The sequence below is a fragment of the Anarrhichthys ocellatus genome, unplaced genomic scaffold, assembly GCF_004355925.1.
Source record: "Anarrhichthys ocellatus isolate YVR2014 unplaced genomic scaffold, GSC_Weel_1.0 scaffold97, whole genome shotgun sequence".
Taxonomy (NCBI): Eukaryota; Metazoa; Chordata; class Actinopteri; order Perciformes; family Anarhichadidae; genus Anarrhichthys; species Anarrhichthys ocellatus.
In genome coordinates, this window is record NW_022280127.1 from 1,104,055 (window position 1) to 1,123,887 (window position 19,833).

At 40.0% G+C, this 19,833-nt stretch overlaps 1 protein-coding gene across 1 annotated transcript in view; it reads left to right on the plus strand.

Moving 5' to 3' along the window:
* The window catches only part of npr3 (natriuretic peptide receptor 3), a 25,166-nt gene extending 5,752 nt beyond the window's left edge, over positions 1–19,414 (plus strand). Inside the window, exons 2-8 of the mRNA XM_031875825.1 lie at positions 9,054–9,176; positions 10,208–10,383; positions 13,815–13,950; positions 16,680–16,774; positions 16,870–16,987; positions 17,098–17,182; positions 18,696–19,414. Coding sequence (XP_031731685.1) covers positions 9,054–9,176; positions 10,208–10,383; positions 13,815–13,950; positions 16,680–16,774; positions 16,870–16,987; positions 17,098–17,182; positions 18,696–18,807 — 845 coding nt within the window. The 3' untranslated portion in view covers positions 18,808–19,414. The remainder of the gene's footprint in view (positions 1–9,053; positions 9,177–10,207; positions 10,384–13,814; positions 13,951–16,679; positions 16,775–16,869; positions 16,988–17,097; positions 17,183–18,695) is intronic.
* Positions 19,415–19,833: the final 419 nt, after the last annotated feature.

Here is a 19,833-nt window from a genome sequence, read left to right on the forward strand (position 1 = left end):
CACACACACACACACACACACACACACACACACACACACACACACACCCTGTGGGCATGTTCATAATTATCATGGGATGTAAACGAGGCTAGGCCTGGCCAGTTTAACATAGTATCATTAATTACAGAATAACACTTTATATGAGTAATATAGAACAACAAATTGTTACAATACCATGATTATGTCGTTGAATTTGTTGAATTAGTCAGTTTAATCAGTTATTTGTTATTTACAGCTTATAATATATAATTACTGTATAACTTAATTTGCTGCTGCTACAGACACATTTCCCCCTGGGGATGAATAAAGTATCTGTCCGTCCGTCTGTCTGTCTTATTTTTTAAATTAAAGAAAATATTTAAATTATAATACAATCATTTATTTCCTAATATTTTGAAATGTGTGTTGTTGAGCAAATAAATACTATTGATGACAATAACAAAGCAAAATGATATCATTTAGAATTATTCACAGTTTACACCGACTTCGGGATCGTAGAATATTTGGGAGGGTGATGAACAGTTTGTCTAAAACCTCGCTGTAAATTATAGTTCTTTAAAGAAAATTGGAATCAGCAGGTCAGACTTAAAATATAACAAACACAAACTGGAATCAGCCAAGAAAATTACAATAGTTGAATCTACATTTTAGACGTGCTGCACATGCTGTAACCTTATGATAAAATAGTTATATTATACTATGAAGGAAGTTGCCAAATAAGAAGTTGTTTAAAGAGTTAAAGACTACGCCTGCGATGTTTCGTCCCACTCTCTCCTAGAGATTCACTAAATCACAAGCAACTAAAACAGTCCACAACAGAATACAGAATAAGCACACACACACACGCACGCACGCACACACACACACACACACACACACACACACACCCCTCTACACACATCGGCTGGTTTATGCGGGAGATGTTGGATTACTGAGGCAAATTAATACTGTGCATCCCCCTTTCTAATTTAATTTAACCTAAAAAGTTGACTATTTTTTTTACATGTGTAAAATAAAGGTACTACAGTTAAAGTATATGATCCCATTTTAACTGTACAAGCAATGATAATTTGGTTCATGTATGTGCAGCAGCGCTAAGTAGAAAAAGGGCTGGTTGAATAGATGTATAAACCGAAAGTTGATTAAAGAATACACTCTACGGACAGCCACATCACTGGTCTCACAGCAGTAATGTTTACATCAGCAAAGTCACTATAAAGTCATTAATAGTTTACTGGAAACAAATCTAAAGTGTTAAATAGATAACATTCCTATGAAGAATGAAGAACAGCTTGTTTAGCTTGTTTTGCTAATCGCCGTGCTAGCACGTTGTGGTTTTGTAAACATGCAGCGGTGGATGAGACTGCAGACAGAGCCGATTCTACATGTTCACATCATGTTTACGCTTGTTGAACAGATATATTGATAAAGTATTGGCTGTTTAGTCGATGAGGTTTTATTGCACTTGCAGTAATGGGCGTGGTTGTCATATTGTGTGGTTGTTTTCTCCACTAGCAGGGCACCCTAGAGGGAACCTCATCACGTTTTCTCCACTAGCAGTGCACCCTAGAGTTCACCAAATCTTGTTTTCTCCACTAGCAAGGCACCCTAGAGGGCACTTCATCATGTTTTCTTCACTAGCAGAGCACTGTAGATGGCACCTCAACATGTTTCCTCTACTGCACACACAGTAGCAGGCAGAAACAGCATTTCATTTTGTCTTACAGCAATCATTTTGCTAAATAAATAAGGTTGGCAGCAGCAGCAACAACAATTGTATTACTGATGATTACAATAATCTGGATATATATTTTTATTCATTTGGCCCAGAAGGGCTCTAAAGCCAAATAGGTAAAAGGGGTTGCGGCTTGAGTCACTTTAGCCACTATGTGTGTACATTCCTGCTCCTGTAAAATGGTCATTCTTTTATTTTTCATACTTATACTAACAAACCAGATATAATGTGTTGATTGAGTGCTTTAAACTTGCTGGTCATCACCTTTGATTGCCTCCTTTTTGCAGTCTTTGTGCTAAGCTAATCTAACCAGCTGCTGAACGTAGCTTCATATTTGACGGACGGATATGACAGCGGTGTCGATCTTCTGGTCAAACTCTGACAGAAATCCAAAACGCACATTACGAGGTTCTGCTTTAACTCTGAGATTCCAACTGCTGAAATTAACGTGATGCAGCAGGATCAGAGACGACTCACTGCTTGTTGTACCACAAACAGGCATTGTCTTCTCTTGACTTTGAAGTATTGTTAGCTCTCTTTAACTCATGATCTTTGAGCATCTGGCTTGTAGAGAGAGCGTTAACCGATCATTTATAGCTTTAATGTTAAGTATCTGCAACTGATATAATCTGCCACCAGGGTCTGTCAATTAATGAGGCAATGACGTTCAGTGTTGGCTTAGGGTGAGGCTGCTTCTTACGTGAGTACTTACGTGAGATATTTCATTAACCTGAAATTAAATCCTAAACAGAACCAGCTAGAACCGAGCACTAGACAGGTCCTTGTGTGGTTCTAATTTAATTCTGTTTGAGCCAACAAGGCAAACGGTAAAAATGATTCCTCACGCTGTCTGTTGTAAACAACTATTCACTTTTTTAGACTCACATCCTGCTTCAACTTCAACCTACTTAGCTTTGTACTTCCGGTCATTGTGTGCACAGTTTTCTGTTTCATAACAGACATTTCAGGTGTGCTCGCTTTCACACTTTTAGTTTTTTACCTCCGAATGAAATGATTGAGATAACCCTGATGAACTGTTGGTTTGTTTCCAAGCTCTGTGTGTGAGACGTCACCGTGTTCCCAGATGATCTCGGTAATTAACTTGAACAGTATAAGGTTATCGTAACCTCATAACCTCTATGAAAGATGGCCAAAACCACAAAAATATGACCCAAGTTGTAATAAAGCAGAATCATTATTTAGGGTTGAAGATATTTCTGTTCCTGTCGATGCATCCTCAATGGAAAACACACTGTTGGTACATCATCAGATTGTGTCCAACAGGTCTGGTAAAAGCAGTGCCTGAGGCTGTGCATGTATAATTGCGTTACAGGTAGACCTGTGGCTGAGAACATGATGTGATAGAGCAGAGTCCGTTTCAGATAAATCGGACACCGGTGGGACTATAAACTGTTATTTGTTATTGAAAAGTGCTGTTTTTAAAGCACATTTTTCCCTGTTAAAGGGTTTTTTTAGGGGAAGATTTTTCTAATCGAATTGAGTGTCTAAAGATAGAGGGTGTCAAGAACACACGCTTCACACCATGCCGCTCTACGTGCCCCTCCAGCACTAGTTTTGGACGACGTGTTAGTTTCCGCTTGTTACATGCATAGAGTCACTTCAAAATACATTTCTGTGTACAAAGGAAACGTACATTTTCTGCTCAGTCTCTTCTTAAAATGAACTTCCAACGTAGTTTGACTTAGATTTAAAGTTTACGTACGCAACAAAACTAATTGGTTAAGTTTAGGAGAAGTTCAGTGTTTGGATTTTAATTAAGAATGTTTGTGACATAAAATAACAACCCTTGTTATGTAACTAGTGTTGGTAAAGTTAAAGGTTAAGCAACACAACTAAGATAAAATGGCAACCTCTCTTCCCCAATGCAATTTTCAAAGTAAGTATTGGAGCTGAAGTATTGTTTTCCTTTCCTCTAAAGATGTTTAATGATAGAAAACGTTAATAATTTAAAAAAAGTATAAGACACTTGTTTCAATGTTGCAAAAACGCAGCACTGGGCCTCAATGGGCTTCATTCATCCACACAAAAGGCCCAATCACTGACTCATGAGTAAATGAATCTTTAATATTTATACTTTGATATGTAGTGTATATAAACTGTACATGTGTATATGGGGTTAAGATTAAGTGTTAACAGACAATATACACTGACGGGAGTCTTATTATTAATACCTCTACAACTTCACTTTAAACGTATAATCAGCCGATCACATGGCAGCAGCTCAATACATTGAGGCCTGTAGACATTGTCAAGACGAGACAGGTGATTGAAGTGACTTTGAAACGGTTGTTGCGTATTTCAAAAGCTGCGGATCTATTGGAATTTTACTCGTGAAAATAATTTGCTGTTTATTGCTCTCCATCAAACAGGTTTGTGTCAATAAAATCAAATCTTAAGATTTAAGCATCTTTCGATATCATTGAATCACCAATGTCTAATAATCTAATAATCTAATAATCTTTGGACTTTGTTGTAATCAAAGTGGTGATACTTGGAAGCCTTAGGAACCCAAGTTGCCATTTGGCAGCATTTACACAAAATCCTCCAAAAACCCAAAGAAAAGGCATAAATATATATAATTGTCTTGACCAGATTGCTAAAGACGGCATAAACGGTAGAAAACAAATCTACATAAATAAAATCAATGCTTGGGTTTCAGAGGTTTATGGCACCTTTAACCAGACCTCATACTGTCAGTAAAACTGTGCATCATTGCCAAGTTTTTAGTATGTGAAGAATTCAGCATGAATGACTTGTGGAGCCATATATTCACACCAGGGCTGCTGTATATTCATATCGCTCTAGCCGTCATTAGTGTCACAGTGGGGAACACTTTAGAGGGAAGAAGATGAACTGATGCGATTGGCCAGAGTTAACACAACCACCAGCATCCACTGATATCCAAGCAGTAATCCAAATATACAACAAATAGCAGATGAGTAGGCAAAGAATACTTTCCATCCACAAGATCAGTATTTTTTTTGAATCGGGACACCTCGGGTGGATTATCACAAGTCCACACGTTGGACACTAACCACAAGCAAAAAAAAAAACCAGAAGCCTTCATTTGGTTCATAGCCATGGTTAACGAGTTCAGCATCAGAATTAATGACAAATCTTATTTTCAAAGATTGATTAATATTAATTGTTTTGACGACCATATTATAAGTGGATCCCGACCATAGATAGTTCAGGTATGATTCTGATTTATCTGCTTCGTTAACACTTTAAGTATTGTAAGATTTGTAGATGAATGATTATTGTTAACTAATGATACAAACTCCCTCATCATCATCATGCTCCTATATAACAATGCACAGGGATGTATGACTGACATAAAAAAACAACCAACCTAACATTTGCATGCTCTCCTTGTATGAACCAATCTGCTCCACATTTCCCCACCGTTAGCTGCACAATACTACAACGTGCAACAAACAGTTAAGGAGGGAAAGCGCCTCTCTCAGGATTGGCTTGTTTTTCTGATGCTAATCCACCCGAGACATGCACTCCCATCCTGAGTCTGTATGAAGCCTTTGTGTTTGGAGAGAACTCCCCTCGGACTCCAGTGTGGTTGTGCGGCAATGGCTGACCTTTCTGTATGACCACAAACGTCTCAAGGCTCTGAAAGGACAATACTGTCAACAACAACAACAACAGCAGGGCGGCTTGTCTCTTTTCTCCATCCTGTTCACCTCTCTGACAGACGGATCCGACATGTATCCTTGGTTTTTTTTCTTTTAGGAGCAATGCACAACAGCCCCCCTATTTGCATACGCTCCGTCTTCAGAAGTTTTACAGGCCAACTCGGGGACACTGCGTGCACTCAGTGAGCGCGCCATGTGCTGCCCCATTCCTGAGTTAATTTGTAACTAGCATCAGTGCCCTATAGCGCAAAAAAGGAAAAATCCAGAAGTTTTGAAATATTGCTGGCTGCGAGCGCTGCCCCTACGGAACGGCCTGCCGAGCACACACAAGGGTCGGTAGTGTGTGTGGAGCCCAGTGTAATTAAAGGGTGCTATAGTGCTGGCAGGACTGAGGTGAAGTTTGTCCCACTGACTCGAGGGATATTTCAGGAGGTGTGTTTAAGTGACAGAGTTGTGAGGAATGTTCCAGCAGGACTCTGAATCTTCCTTATTAACGGGACGCTGCCGTTTTTTCAACTGCGGGCCTTGTTTGTGTAGCTGCTTGTTTGTCGGTTTATTTATTTTTAATCACCAAAGGAAAAGTTTAATATCAACCCAGTGAAGCTTTTTTTTCATGTGATATTTATTCGGCAAAGCCTTTCTTTTTGCACTTTCAATGATTTAAATGTTGAGTTTAAAAACAAATTGAGCTCAGAGTGAGAGAAAGCTTCAGCGCTGCTGGATTTTCATCACTGGTGACACAGTTGGCAGCGCTCCTGCTACCTGACAGAGTTTTTTGGAAGCACATGGCGAAATACTGTGAAGGGAGAATTCCAACTATGGAGGGTGTCAGTGCTGTAACTCCTTCTATTCGCTGACTCGCTTCAGTGTTCTCATCTGCAAAGCGCTGGGAAACTGTTTTCAGGACCAGGGGACGCTAAAAAGCCAAAAAAGCCAAATGTGTCTCGTCACTACAACGAGAGTAGCTGTAGTACTAGCAGTCCACCTTAAAGGTTAGCCCACCTTAAATGAGCTTTGAATATTTATCCCCCCCACTCATCTTTCTGAGCTCATCTTCCTGTTCCACCAGAAGAGATTGACTCCTGGTGACATGTGCTCTGCACTTCAGTAGATCACTTTGATGCAGCGTTAGAGAAAGCGGAGCGTCTGTGTATATGAGTATTCATTTATGTGTTCATTGGGTACGTATTCGGTTTTCATTTTTGGTACTTGGATATTGATCAACAGGCATGTTGGAGACGCAAGAATTAAACCTTAAAATAAGTAAACATAATTTTAAACTTTTTGTCTATGGTATGGTTTTTGTATTAATGTGTGTTACCGAATAAAATCGCACATTATTAGGCACAAAGCTTGAGCTCTGCATTCAAAGACAATTCAAATGACAAAGTTATTGTGTTTCATGGAGGTGCTGATGAATGGCAGGGTTGGGATTTGTAGTTCTTTGAATTGTTGTCGTTCAATACCTACCCGGGATAACATTGTTAGGTCGGATGGATCAGCTTGGTTATTATTTCAAATTGATTGAAACTTGGTGTTTTTGTTGAATCTAAAAAGATGTACCATGTGGTGGGTGGATGTACTCGAATCAAATAAGAAAATTTATTTTGGGTAGTATTGTTATGTTATGTTGATTTGATTTGATATGGACATCACAGTAGCATTATGCTGCGTTCACACCAAACGCGGCGCGAATTATTTGCGCGAGTAGATTACATACAAAGTCTATGCACAGACGCGATGAGACTGGCGCGGCGCGAATTTGCGATTGCGCGGCACGATGGACGCGAATTCGGGGCCAAATCGACCCAAACGCCTGAGTTGAAATTTTTCAACTTCGCCGAAATATTCGTGTTACGCTCCGGCGCGATAGCCTATCAGCGTTGAGTTGCTCCCCCTGTCATCACTGACTTCCAGCCGTTGTTGAATCAGGAAATAAATACTGTAGCCGTCTGTGTTCACGCAGAGCTCTACGATACCTCATATCAATAGAGACCGGACCAAACTATGTGTATACGTGTGTGTGTGTGTGTGTGTGTGTGTGTGTAAACCATATGGTACAAACAATGAATAGACGCTGCCGTATTTACGTCTACATGACGTTAGTCTGAGTGTTGGTGGAGCTGCTACAATGTTAGCATAGCCTAGCACCGCTCCATCCGCTCCATTGAGAAGACAAGTAGCCTACAAATCTGCATCATTACGTTTCGGAGTCCCTTTTTGTCGGTTTATTGCCGTTAAATCACAGCCAAATCAGTTTATTTAGTGTTCATACAGCTGTAGTAAACAGCGACCTGTGGCTTGCTAGACACAGTGAATACAGCTCGATAAAATCCACGGAGCTCCTCTGAACAATATTATGAACCAGACATGACTGCGTTTAGTTTCCCGGGATATCTGTGACTTCCACAACACGTACTAAGCAGAAATATAGGTTATTTTTTCCATGGTTAATGGCGGACAGTTGAACGGCTTTCAGGGCGATAAGCCCCGCCGCCTCTCCGGCGCGATTCGCGCGAATGTACACAAATGGTCCCCGGCGAGACCTGCGCCGCGATTGACGCGAATATGCGGCGCGATTTTTATTTCTGATCGATAGACGAATCTTGTTAAACGATCATTAACCGTTAACTGACTGACTGACTTTGTGCCTTGCGTGCAGGAGTGCTGCAGTGGCAGTTCCTAACAAGCCAACCAGCTGCAAAGATAACCAATACACAGACGGGTTAAAACCATCATTTAGGTATATGATGTCATCTGCATACACGTGTTTTATGGCAACCAGTGCGTTGTAAAATTCCTCCAGTGTTAATAGTTAATCTAAATTCAGCTTGATCTTCTGTTGATGTGGGTAGGTCTATATTATTGAGGAATTTATTTATGTCATCAATGTTTGGTTCATTGTCTGATATACAGTATATAATTCCTGGTAAAATGTGTTTTTTATGTCTTCTGGTGAGACAAGTCTTTTGCGTCTTTTCACGTTTTTTTTTTTTTTGCTGTTAATGACTATTTGTCTTCTATTTCAGCATACTTGTAAACTTGTTGATGCTAAAATGCCAAAATGGAAACAAATATAGGCCAAAAATCCTGAATCAAAAGTCATTACAACGGCACATTTGATGAGCTTTAATAGGGTCTTACTCATCTGTTGGTTTAATTGTTTTTCTGTTATGTTGGTTCCGATATGTTGGTGTTAGCATCTATCAGATTGGAAATAATAATGATTCGGACATCCTCAATTTTTGCACGAAAGTCAAATTTTACACCGAGTTGATTTAAAAAGAAAAGAAAGTAGAAGTTCAAGCAGCTCTTCCTCCTTTCTTAACTTTCGTAATATTAGTACCCACACGTTTGCTCCGGACAGGATTCAAATCCCTTACCAGCACACGTTATGTTCAAATTACCCCACCTGCCCCTAAGCAGTCATCTCTGTCACAATTGGAAGAATTTTCATTTCTATTTACTCATTTAAAAATGTGTCCTAAACACACCTATCATTATTTTAATTTATATTACAAATTGATAATGAAATGAAGATAATTCCATTTTTTTTTGTTTTTTTTAGGATGACATTGTTATTAAAATTTATATTTTATAATGACTAATGACTCGACTACTGCATTTTTCTCTGTGTTATTTTCCTGCAGTGGTGATCATGTGCATGGGAGCGGACAAAATCCGAGAGATCATGCTGGCTGCACACAGACGACGGTTGACCAACGGCAGTTATATGTTCTTTAACGTTGAACTCTTCAACGCCTCTTCTTACGGTAACGTTAACGTCAAGTTACTTTTAAATGTGTGTTTGTTACACAAACTGAAGTTTATTTTACATCTTCTGGTTTTAATGTATGCATACATTTTCTATTCATCTACAGTTCAGGGCATAAATATTTGGACAGTGACATATTTTCTGCTGTTTTGGTGAGAATGTGAAAAAGACGAAAGAAAACCTGTGACATCTGGGACATTAGATCTGAATCATGACTATAAGTGAATGATGACTGATGGAATTTCTCTAAAGAGTTGGTGGTGACCAAAATCAGAATACAGTGTAATAGTAATTCGTAGTAATGTTATTAATAATGTTGCTCTTTGTCAGGCAACTGATTGCTTACATGTTCTCTATTATCTGGTGTCCTACATGCCCACTGACCTCCCTGAACCACACTTACACTTTGAGTCTCCATATTTAAAGGGCACTCTAGTTGATGCAACGCCAATGAACATGCCACTTAATTTAATTTCTGCACTACATAATCATAATTAATGTAAATCGGAGGGAAACTGGGGGTTTAGAGTTAGTTTTCTTAAAGGCCATCTAGCAATGAGGTTGGATATTGCAACCAACGGAATACCCCTCCGCTCACACACTGCGGTGGCCTTCACGTAATTTAAAAATGTGAAAGTCTCTCTAGAGCCAGCTCTTTATTGTCCCAAGTTGTGCATTTTGCTGTATTTTTATCTGCAGGTGAAAAGAAGCACCACATCACCCAACTTTCCTCTCTGTCATTCTATTCAAGTACTGCTAATATATCTCCCTAAATCCTACACATTGGACCAAAAAACAGATTTTGTAAAATGTTTTGGTTTCTACGTTGCCACTGTGTTTAGTACTTTTTTCTTTTTCTTCAAGTGGTGTTTTTCACCTAAAGGCCTCAGCACTTTACTGTAGCCAGCTACTTGGCTCAGTAGCCATGTCTTATCGTCTGTATTCAGTTAAACAAAATTGAAACAATTTATGTTTAACAATAACATTTTGAAATGTTCCTTGTTCTGTCCCTTATAATTAAAACTCTAGGCAATGGTTCGTGGAAGAGAGGAGATAAATACGACAATGACGCGAGGCAAGCCTATGCTTCTCTGAACACGTTGACACTGCTCAGGACAGTCAAGCCCGAGTTTGAGAACTTCTCCATGGAAATGAAAAAGTCCATCGAAAAAGCTGGGTATCATGACTGCAAAGACTGTGGAAGTGTACGTATGTCCGTTTATTAATGCTAGGTCTGCGTTACTGTATTGAAGTTATCAATTCTCCAAAGCGTACGTTGTAAAATAAAATGTCAGAAGCCATTGTGACTGTTGTGCTTCACGCACTGTAATTACAATTAAAGCTGCGAGCAGCGATGAACGGGCCCTGCAATCTGCAGCGCGCTGGGGGTGCTGGCGGGACCCCGGCCTGCGCGGCCGAGAACGTCCGCGACCGTCTGACGGCGCATCCGTGAGTGAGACGGATTTAATCCCGCGTGGACCGCCTGATGCTGGAAATGATGCTTTGCAAATAGTCTGATGCTTCCTGTATCCGCTGCCTGGCGCTAGAACACGTGCAAACATGCATCATGTAGCTCTGTGTCAAATGTAAACCACATTGTGTAAAAGTCATGTAAGTCGGAGGTGTTTATCACAAAATGCAGATTTCCTTTCGCCAGCAGGTGGCGCTGTGAGTACTAGTGAAAATAAGCTTGTAGACATCCTTAGGCCATGAGTGTTATCAAGCATGAGAAGTCTGAGACTGTTTGGAACATGTCCAGCTGAGATACATCAGCTTTTTTCATGGGGAATCACGTAAAGTAGCCGCCCGCTATGGCTAAACGATTCCGTCAAACGTAAAGCTTTTGATAACTTTTAATCACAACTGTCTTGAGATTGTACTGACAAAATTTAAACAGGATCTGATGAAGTCCCTAGGAAGAGTTCGTTGAAGTATAGTGACTAGAAATAGGCCAAAATCGATGGGAAAATGACACATAAATCTAAATGGCCGACTTCCGGTCGGGTTTAGAGCATGGTCCCAAGAGACTTATTTGTAAGTCTCCACAGGATACATCTGCTTATCAACTTTCATACATGTAGCTGAAACGTAGCGCTGGGGCTGCTCTTTTGAAATATTGTAGGGGGCGCTATAGAGGCAATTTAAAACGGATGATTAAAAAAATCATATACAATATTTCGTCCAATGACCTTTGACACATGTAAAAAGTTACATGCGTTTTTGAGCATCCCAAGTTAGTAAAACCATCAGCTTCGCTCAATATTCTCGGCGATTTATCATCAATGTCTTAAGGCTATCCTTACCAAATTCGAGACTCGTCAGGTCACCTGGCTAGGAGGAATAAATAAAAGTATAAAATTTGACATTTCCTTTAGCCAGTAGGCGGCGCTATGAGTTATTGAGTTTTTTTCAATTGAAGTATGTTCAAACTTGAAGTAGCATCATGCATAAGAAGTTTTGTGCGTATTTTCCGCACTATAAGGCGCACTGGATTATAAGGCGCACCTTCAATGAATGGCCTATTTTAGAACTGTTTTTATATATAGGGCGCACCGGATTATAAGGCGCATAGAATAGAAGCTACTACAGTCAAACGTTTGACAGGGGTTGCGTTATGCATCCACTAGATGGAGCTGTGCTAAAGGGAATGTCAACAAAACAGTCAGATAAATCATTCAGTCAAACGTTATTGATTTTTGATTCCATTCACAATACGGTAACTTAAACGTAGAGGGGGACTTTTCCCTGATTCAGTAAACACGTAAAAGAAACAGTCTGATACCACTAAATCAAACGTTAGTGCATTCACAATATAGTAACTCTCGAAATTGTTCAACTTACGTATAAAACGTAGTTAGTGCATTCACAATAACTCAACGTTGTTCAAACGTTAATGTGCATATTCACAATATCTCCCAGCCTTGTTCAGTTGTAAACACGTAAAAGAAACAATCTGATACCGCTAAATCAAAAGTTAGTGCATAACTCAACATTGTTCAGTTATGGTAGGTATATAACACGTAAAGCTCACTTTTTCAGTTCATTCCCCGTCCACGAATCCCTCGAATTTTTCTTCTTCAGTGTCCGAATTGAACAGTTGGGCGAGTACGGCATCCAACATGCCCGGCTCCCTCTTGTCATTATCCGAGTCAGTGTCGCTGCTATTGCCTGGCAGTTCAGTGATTATTCCTGCCTTCGTGAAAGCTCGGACCACAGTTGAGACTGATATATCAGCCCAGGCATCCACGATCCATTGGCAAATAGTGGCATAAGTCGCTCGGCGCTGTCTCCCCATCTTGGTGAACGTGTGTTCACCTTCTGTCATCCACTGCTCTATTCCCATGTTCGGCTGCGTAGCTGACAGCCTTGAGTTTGAACTCGGCGTCGTAAGCGTGTCTCTTGAAAGGTGCCATTTTGGGGTCTTTATACACACAAGTGGTGTTGGACTAGGAGTAAGCACAGTACCGGTGTTTACCGCTATTACTTCGGCGACGCCCCTGACTACGGTAGCCGTAATGCTGCAAGCGGTGCGGCTTTGTAGTTTACCAGTCGTACTGAAACATTTTGACAGAGCGCCGTGTACAACCAGTATAGATCAACCAATTGATCCATATATAAGGCGCTCCGGATTACAAGGCGCACTGTCGTTTTTTGAGAAAATTAAAGGCTTTTAAGTGCGCCTTATAGTGCGGAAAATACGGTACCTTTGAGTTATAACAACTGATATTTTCATAAACAATGAGGCAAAATGGCCGCCACGCCACGTCAAGGTTCTTCGATGAAAGCGTGCGATTTTGATAACTTTTAATCACAAAGGTCTTAAGAGCATCCTGACCAAAGCAGAAGTTGATCGCATAAATTCTCTAGGAGGAGTTCGTTAAAATACGAAGGCTGAAATCTGCAAAAAGTGACACAAAGCACAACTTCACGGGTTTGCTGTAGCGCCCCTTAGTGGTTGAATGCAAAACAAATCTCAGGGTATGTTACAGCATGCGATGTGCACATATGCTGCAAATTTGGGAATTGTAGGACAAACGGTTAAGAAGTTATGTGTATTGATATTAAGCCACGCCCCTAAGAAATTTATTGGTCCATATTTTGTAAACACTAAGAGATATCAAAAAGCTTTTGTTAGCTTTTGATGATCTAGATCCAATAATGATCCACAGCAAATTAAGTAGCAATCGGACGCAGTAGGAGGAGCTTGCAAAAATGTGTTTTTCACTAAATTCAATATGGCGGAAAATCTCAGTAGGCGGAGCTTAGGGGTCTGAGAGGCTTTTTTTTTTAGATCTAGCGGATTGGGACATCTGTGATGAATTTCAAGTAAATCGGACATACTGGCCGAGGGGCGTCGCCGGTCCGATTTGTAGGGGGCGCTAGAGAGCCATTTTTTTTTACACATTTTACACATTCTGCTGCCAAAATTTTGCAAATTTTGGCAGCAGAGTTTCTCCACCAGACGTGACAGGTGTGTAAAATTGGTGAGTTTTCATGCATGGCAAGTACCCCTACAAGCTCCATCCCCAGAAAAATAAAAATCATAAAGAATACCCCTTACAATATCAATAGGGCCTTCGCAGGCCCGACGTTGTCGGTTGCTCGGGCCCTAATAAGGCTATATGTTCCATTTCAGGTCAACATGTTTGTCGAGGGATTCCATGATGCCATGTTGCTGTATGCCATTGCCTTGCATGAAGCCATGAAAAATGGTTACAGTAAGAAGAACGGAACAGAGATCACCTCACGCATGTGGAACAGAACTTTTGAAGGTAAAACACACGGCGCACACTGAGCTAGTGATGACTGCCACTTCACTACCATTATGTTACTATTGTGGTAAAGATCAAATGCAAAACACAAGTAGTGTTATTTTAAATATCCTAGAAATATTATACAGAATTGCAGAGTTTAGAGAGAGAGAGAGTTACCTCAAAAAGACAGTGGCATGTTTGCTGTTTCAAGCTGTTGGTTCTCCTTAAAAACCATCACCGCAGCATGTAGGTAAATACCAGCTGATTGTCCAGCCCAAAAGGCTTAAACTGTTTTTAATATAGAATATCAATACAGTCATATCGCAAAGTTTAACACCTCACGTGATTCAAAGTATCATGCTACTGTCTTTCAGTTAACAATGAAACGCTCCTGTTCTCCTGACAAAAGCAATCGTGTGTCCCATGGAAACTGTGCTGCAAATACAGAAAACTCACTGTCCACTGTAAAGTCATGGTGCAAAATGATGATGTTTCATAAATGTCAATGTTTTGCTCACTATAGAGTAAACGAGTGTTTAGTGAATAAGGTGGTTTTGGACAGAAGGCTTGTTCAAGATGAACCAAGCCTGTGCAGAATGAATCCTGGGCCACACTGCCTAGCTTTACCTGTGTGCAACAGCTACGTCTCTAAGCTGCTGCGGCTTGCATGCATGTAATGTCCACATAGACAGCATTGCCGTTGCGACGTAAAGAAAAGCCAATGCCTTGTTGACCGGATTTTTCCATAGCCTTGGTCTTGAGGGCGGAGAGGGAGGAGAGCCAAACCTTGGGGGATGTAGAACCAGGGGAGGCAGTGATGCCCCGAGTGATGCCCCGAGCCTTCTTGAACACCTCCTTGATGTCCAAGTATTCTACAGGCACTTTAGAGAGGTCAGGGAACTCAGTACTTGGCAAAATCACTCGGAATAATAGGCAGAGTAGATCTAAGACAAACCAAATGGCTCCACTGTAACAAAAAAAATAATAATATAATAATAATAATAATAATAATAATATATATATATATATATATATATATATATATATATATACCACGGCGTTGTCCATGTTTTCGTCTTACAACTTTTTCACAGTGTGTTCTCAGTTCATAAAAGTTAATGTAACCTTTTTGGTTGCCTAAACGTGTGTTATTCAGCATTCGGCTGTACTTGGCTCTCACTTCTGGTTCCAAAAAGCCAAGATGGCGACAGACAAAATGCCAAACTGAAGGCTTCAAAACGGCAATCCACAAACCAAAGGGGGACGTCACGGTGATTTCGTCCTGTTCTTATGTACAGTAAATGAGTAACGGAGGAGGGGGCGTTTCTGGATCGATGGTGTGGCTCACTAGTGCTCTCTCCCGTGCCACCAGCTTATCTTTGATAACATCAGAGAGTGCCTTAAAGAAGGCAACGCAAAGGGACGGAGCATTCCCCTTACTCCCAGCAGCCACAACTCTAAACGCAATAGAGTAGTTGGCCACTTATCTCCCTCCTTGCATCACTTCCAGGAGAGAAATTGTCTAACACCTTCTTGAGTTCTTGAGAGTAACTTTCATATGTTTAATTTTTTTCGTTTGCCGTGATAAGTATTTGTTACAACACTATGCTCTTAATTGAAACTAAAAAGTTCCTGTATCCATTCCAAATTAAAAGACGCATTTCAGTTGACTGATCCCTTCATTTCCTAACGAGGCTTTTTATTAAGAAATATTTGCAGTAACGTGTTTGGTGAAAAGTTGGTGACTTGCATGTTTAACATACCATACTTGAAATGAAGCTATTGCCATTTTGTGACACCTGTACGTTACTACAAAATACAGTTTGATTGGAACATTAGTTTTTTTACAGTCAAAATGTTCAAAACTCTAAACACAATTAGCACAACACCCGCCTGTTGTGGACCATACCATTAACGTGATTCATGTTGTTTTCACGGAATGTGCTCTCAATTAACACATTTCAATAAAGGCTACATTTTCTTTACATACAAGCTTACCTAATACCAAAATGACGAATCTTTTTGTCTTATTTACACAGTTTTTATGTGGGCAATAACGTGTGTCCAAATGCTAAATATTGTATAGACTACAACAGGACTGTGCATTCTAGTGCTTTTTTTCACCTTCTGTGCCGTCGTTTTGTTTTTGAGAATTATTTGATATTGAGTTGGGTTCGCCATGTTTTCATAGATTTGGTGAATGTAGAAACTTTTTTTTTTGCATTTTCAAATATGGAGTGGTATTTCATGGACAAAATGAGGTTTTGAGGAGAAGATGAACTATTTTAAATTAGCTAGTTGTGTGATGTAGATGTGTAGCTCTGTTAACTGTAAAACACATACACACAATATGAAAATGGGACAATAACTATTAAGATGAGTGATTGAGAACAACAAAGTGTTGAAAATAGCGTGATTATATTGTTGAATTTGCTAAATTAAAGGGTTGAAAATGTACATTATATATGCACTTTATATGGGCACAAGGAGTTTATCCACTTTTCTAATCCCCTGGCCTGTATTTTTGTTTGTTCCTGGCGACAATGCCCCTGGCTATAACTTGAGCCCTTGACTATTGGCCTTATTTGAGAAAATATAGTATTTGTTTGTGAATGAAATGTTAGATTATAGGCCCCCGAAACGGTATGTGAATGAAATCCTCTTCTACACTTGCAGAAACATGTTCCAATATTTTCTTGGGGGTTGTAGCTAAGTGATGTTCTCATTGTTTTCACGGTGGTGGACAGGGATCGCTGGTCAGGTATCAATGGACGTCAATGGTGACAGAAATGGAGATTTCTCTTTGATGGCGATGACGAATGTTGAAGCAGGAACCTTTGAGGTGAGAAGAAGCAAAATTCCAACATCGTGACACCTTCCCTAACAGGAAGAAGAAGATAAATATGCTGGATGATAATATGGTATATTCACTTACAGGTGGTGGCCAACTACTTTGGTGAAAATGGAACTTTTCAGCTGCTGCCTGCCTTCAACACGGACCATTTCACGCTGAAAGGAAGACATATAGCACACACAGAGATAGCGGACAAATCATGTAAATGAACACCACAGTTCAGTGACACCTGTGAAATGTGACTTGGTATGTTTCTCTACAGTATGTGTGACGGAGTACATGTTTTTACCAATAACTGCTCTTCCAAACAGGTGGACTAGGAGTATCGGCTTTGACTGGAGTCATAGTAGGAGCTGTTCTAGGAACTGCCATGCTTATAGCATTCTACTTTTTCAGGTAACAATAGGTGATATTTATGTATGCTAATATTGTTGCGTTCGAGTACTATCTGCTAAGTACTGTCAGCTGGCTCAGCCGTTAATCCAACACGTCCACCTGCCCTCCCACTTAAAGGCCTAGAGCAGGGGTCTCAAACTCCCGGCCCGCGGGCCAAATCCGGCCCGCCACGTCATTTTATGTGGCCCGCGAATCCGCCAGCAACATTAAAAAAAAAAAAAAATAATAATAATAATTAAAAGTTAGACTTGATAATAAAAATATCCCCATAGTCGAAATTATGAGATAGAAAGTCACAATTATGAGATAGAAAGTCAAAATGATGAGATACTTAAACACACAGTCATAGAAGCAGCTCTTTGGCTGGTTACCCTACATGTGACATTGAAATGTATTGTGAATACATTGAAGACTACTTTAAACGTGGCTTTAAAACACATGAAATACTTCATGTGGGATTGTGCAAATGCACCCTTGAAAGGATTTTAAGCATTGAGCATTATTGTAATAACTTGTATTTGATATTTGTCTTTGCTATTTTCTTTAATATTTTGATCTTTGATAGAGTAATGTGGGTTTCTTAACCCTAAATTAAAAGGATTTAAGTTATAACAGAAATGTGCTTAAATATATTTTTACATTTATATAACTGCATGTACAATATTCTTACACTTGAATAAACAATAATCAAATGCAGACAGTTATTTACCAATATGTTAGGGAGTAGATACATTTACACAGTCTTACATTTACAACCGGGCCTTTGAGGGCGACCATGATGCTGATGTGGCCCAGAGTGAAGATGAGTTTGAGACCCCTGGCCTAGAGACAGTGGTCCCGGGGTGCAAAAGAGAAAACACAATGGCATGTGGTGAGACTCAAACGGGAATATGTAGGTCCGTATTGAACAATGATTCCTCATTACGGATCGGATGCACTGTCTTGTGGCACATTGCTTCCCCTCTCGGGTCAGTGTTTGTATTGAAGTCCGGATTGTACAACAAATGGAAATTGCTTTTGCGCTCTTTTGCCATAGTGTTTTCTGTTTGGCTGTTGTGCATTCTGAATTGTCGTAGTACTTTAGGGCCACTGTACTTTTTAAACGTATTAAATAAGGAATTGGAAATGAATAAATAAATTACCTGAAAATCACAAAGGCTGGAAACAGACTTCTAGATAAACAATATTATCTAAACTGCTCATTTGGAATTAGCATTAGAAGCGAGCACGCCCAAATGTCTTTCAAATATATGTGTATTGCTTAGAAAAAATACTGTTTATGTAAGTACAGTACATGTACTGAAGGTTGAAGCTGAAAAAGAGTCACTTTGCGAAATGTTATGGACTTTTAAAACACTCATTTTCACCAAATAAGTAATAAGACAGTTTTATCTGCTGCTTACCTAACTCTCATTGATTTTGGTGATTAGGACTTTATGATAACTGAAAAGAATGGCGGTGAAACCTACAGAAAAAAACATGTTGAAAAACACAATTTTTTCTCTCTTTGCAGAAAAAACTACAGGATTACCATTGAGCGCCGCACGCACAGTGAAGAGTGCGACAATGGGAAGCACCGTCAGTTACGAGAGGACTCCATCAGATCGAACTTCTCCGCAGCTTAATCGGCGTCAGCCCCCCAAGAATCACATCTGAATGTGACCAAAGACTTTGCTATGGTTGTCATTGGAACCATGCTGTTAATTAAACATGAGACATTTTTTGTATTTGTATCCTTTAATATTTTGACTTATTGTAACTCAGGACAGTTGTAACAGTCACAAAGCACCACTTACTTGGATTGTCCTCCGTACAAAAGGTATATGATTGTATTGGTGTATAGAAAGCTTTAGCCATAATGTTCTTTTAAAGGTTTTATATACAATATTTAGAGCATAAATATAGCAGCAAACATCTATTTGCTGTGTAAAGATAACATTAAGTAACGGGGTCCTGAACAGAGAATTAAGTCACACTCTGAGCTTCTCTGGTCTTGTTTTTGGTAACCTGGCAGGCAGTGTGTGCACGTTGGAGAACGTGAGTCCATTCCCTCCCGCCCCACTGACTAGCTTTCCACTGCCGCTCTGCACAGCACTCATACGCCGGTAACCGCTGACAATGCTGTCTATACCCAGGCAGCAACCTTTGGTTCTGGCTAGTGAAGCCGATGCGGAAGTGTCTTAAAACTTGCATCCTCTCTACTGACCAGCAGGGGGCGACTCCTCAGGGTGCAGAAATAAGTCTGATTGTATAGAAGTCAATGAGAAAATGACTCTACTTCTCATTTGATTTATTCCCTCAGTAAACATGAGTTTTAAGTTTTCTTCAATACAGCATGATATTCATTTAGTAAAATGATGGTCCCATTTAGTGTAAAATAGACCACAAAGCAGAGTATGCTTTAGGGCGCGGCTACCTTGTGATTGACAGGTTGCTACCAGAACCGTGTATGATGTCTCTACGTCACTCATCCACAGTCCAAATATGGTAACTTCCGTTCATTTGTTGCAAAAAAAGAACAACATGATCACGGCCGTAACCCAATATGGCGACGGACAAATCGCCAAACTCGAGGCTGCAAAACGGTAGTCCACAAACCAATGGGTGACGTCACGATGACCACATCCACTTATATACAGTCTATGCGATGG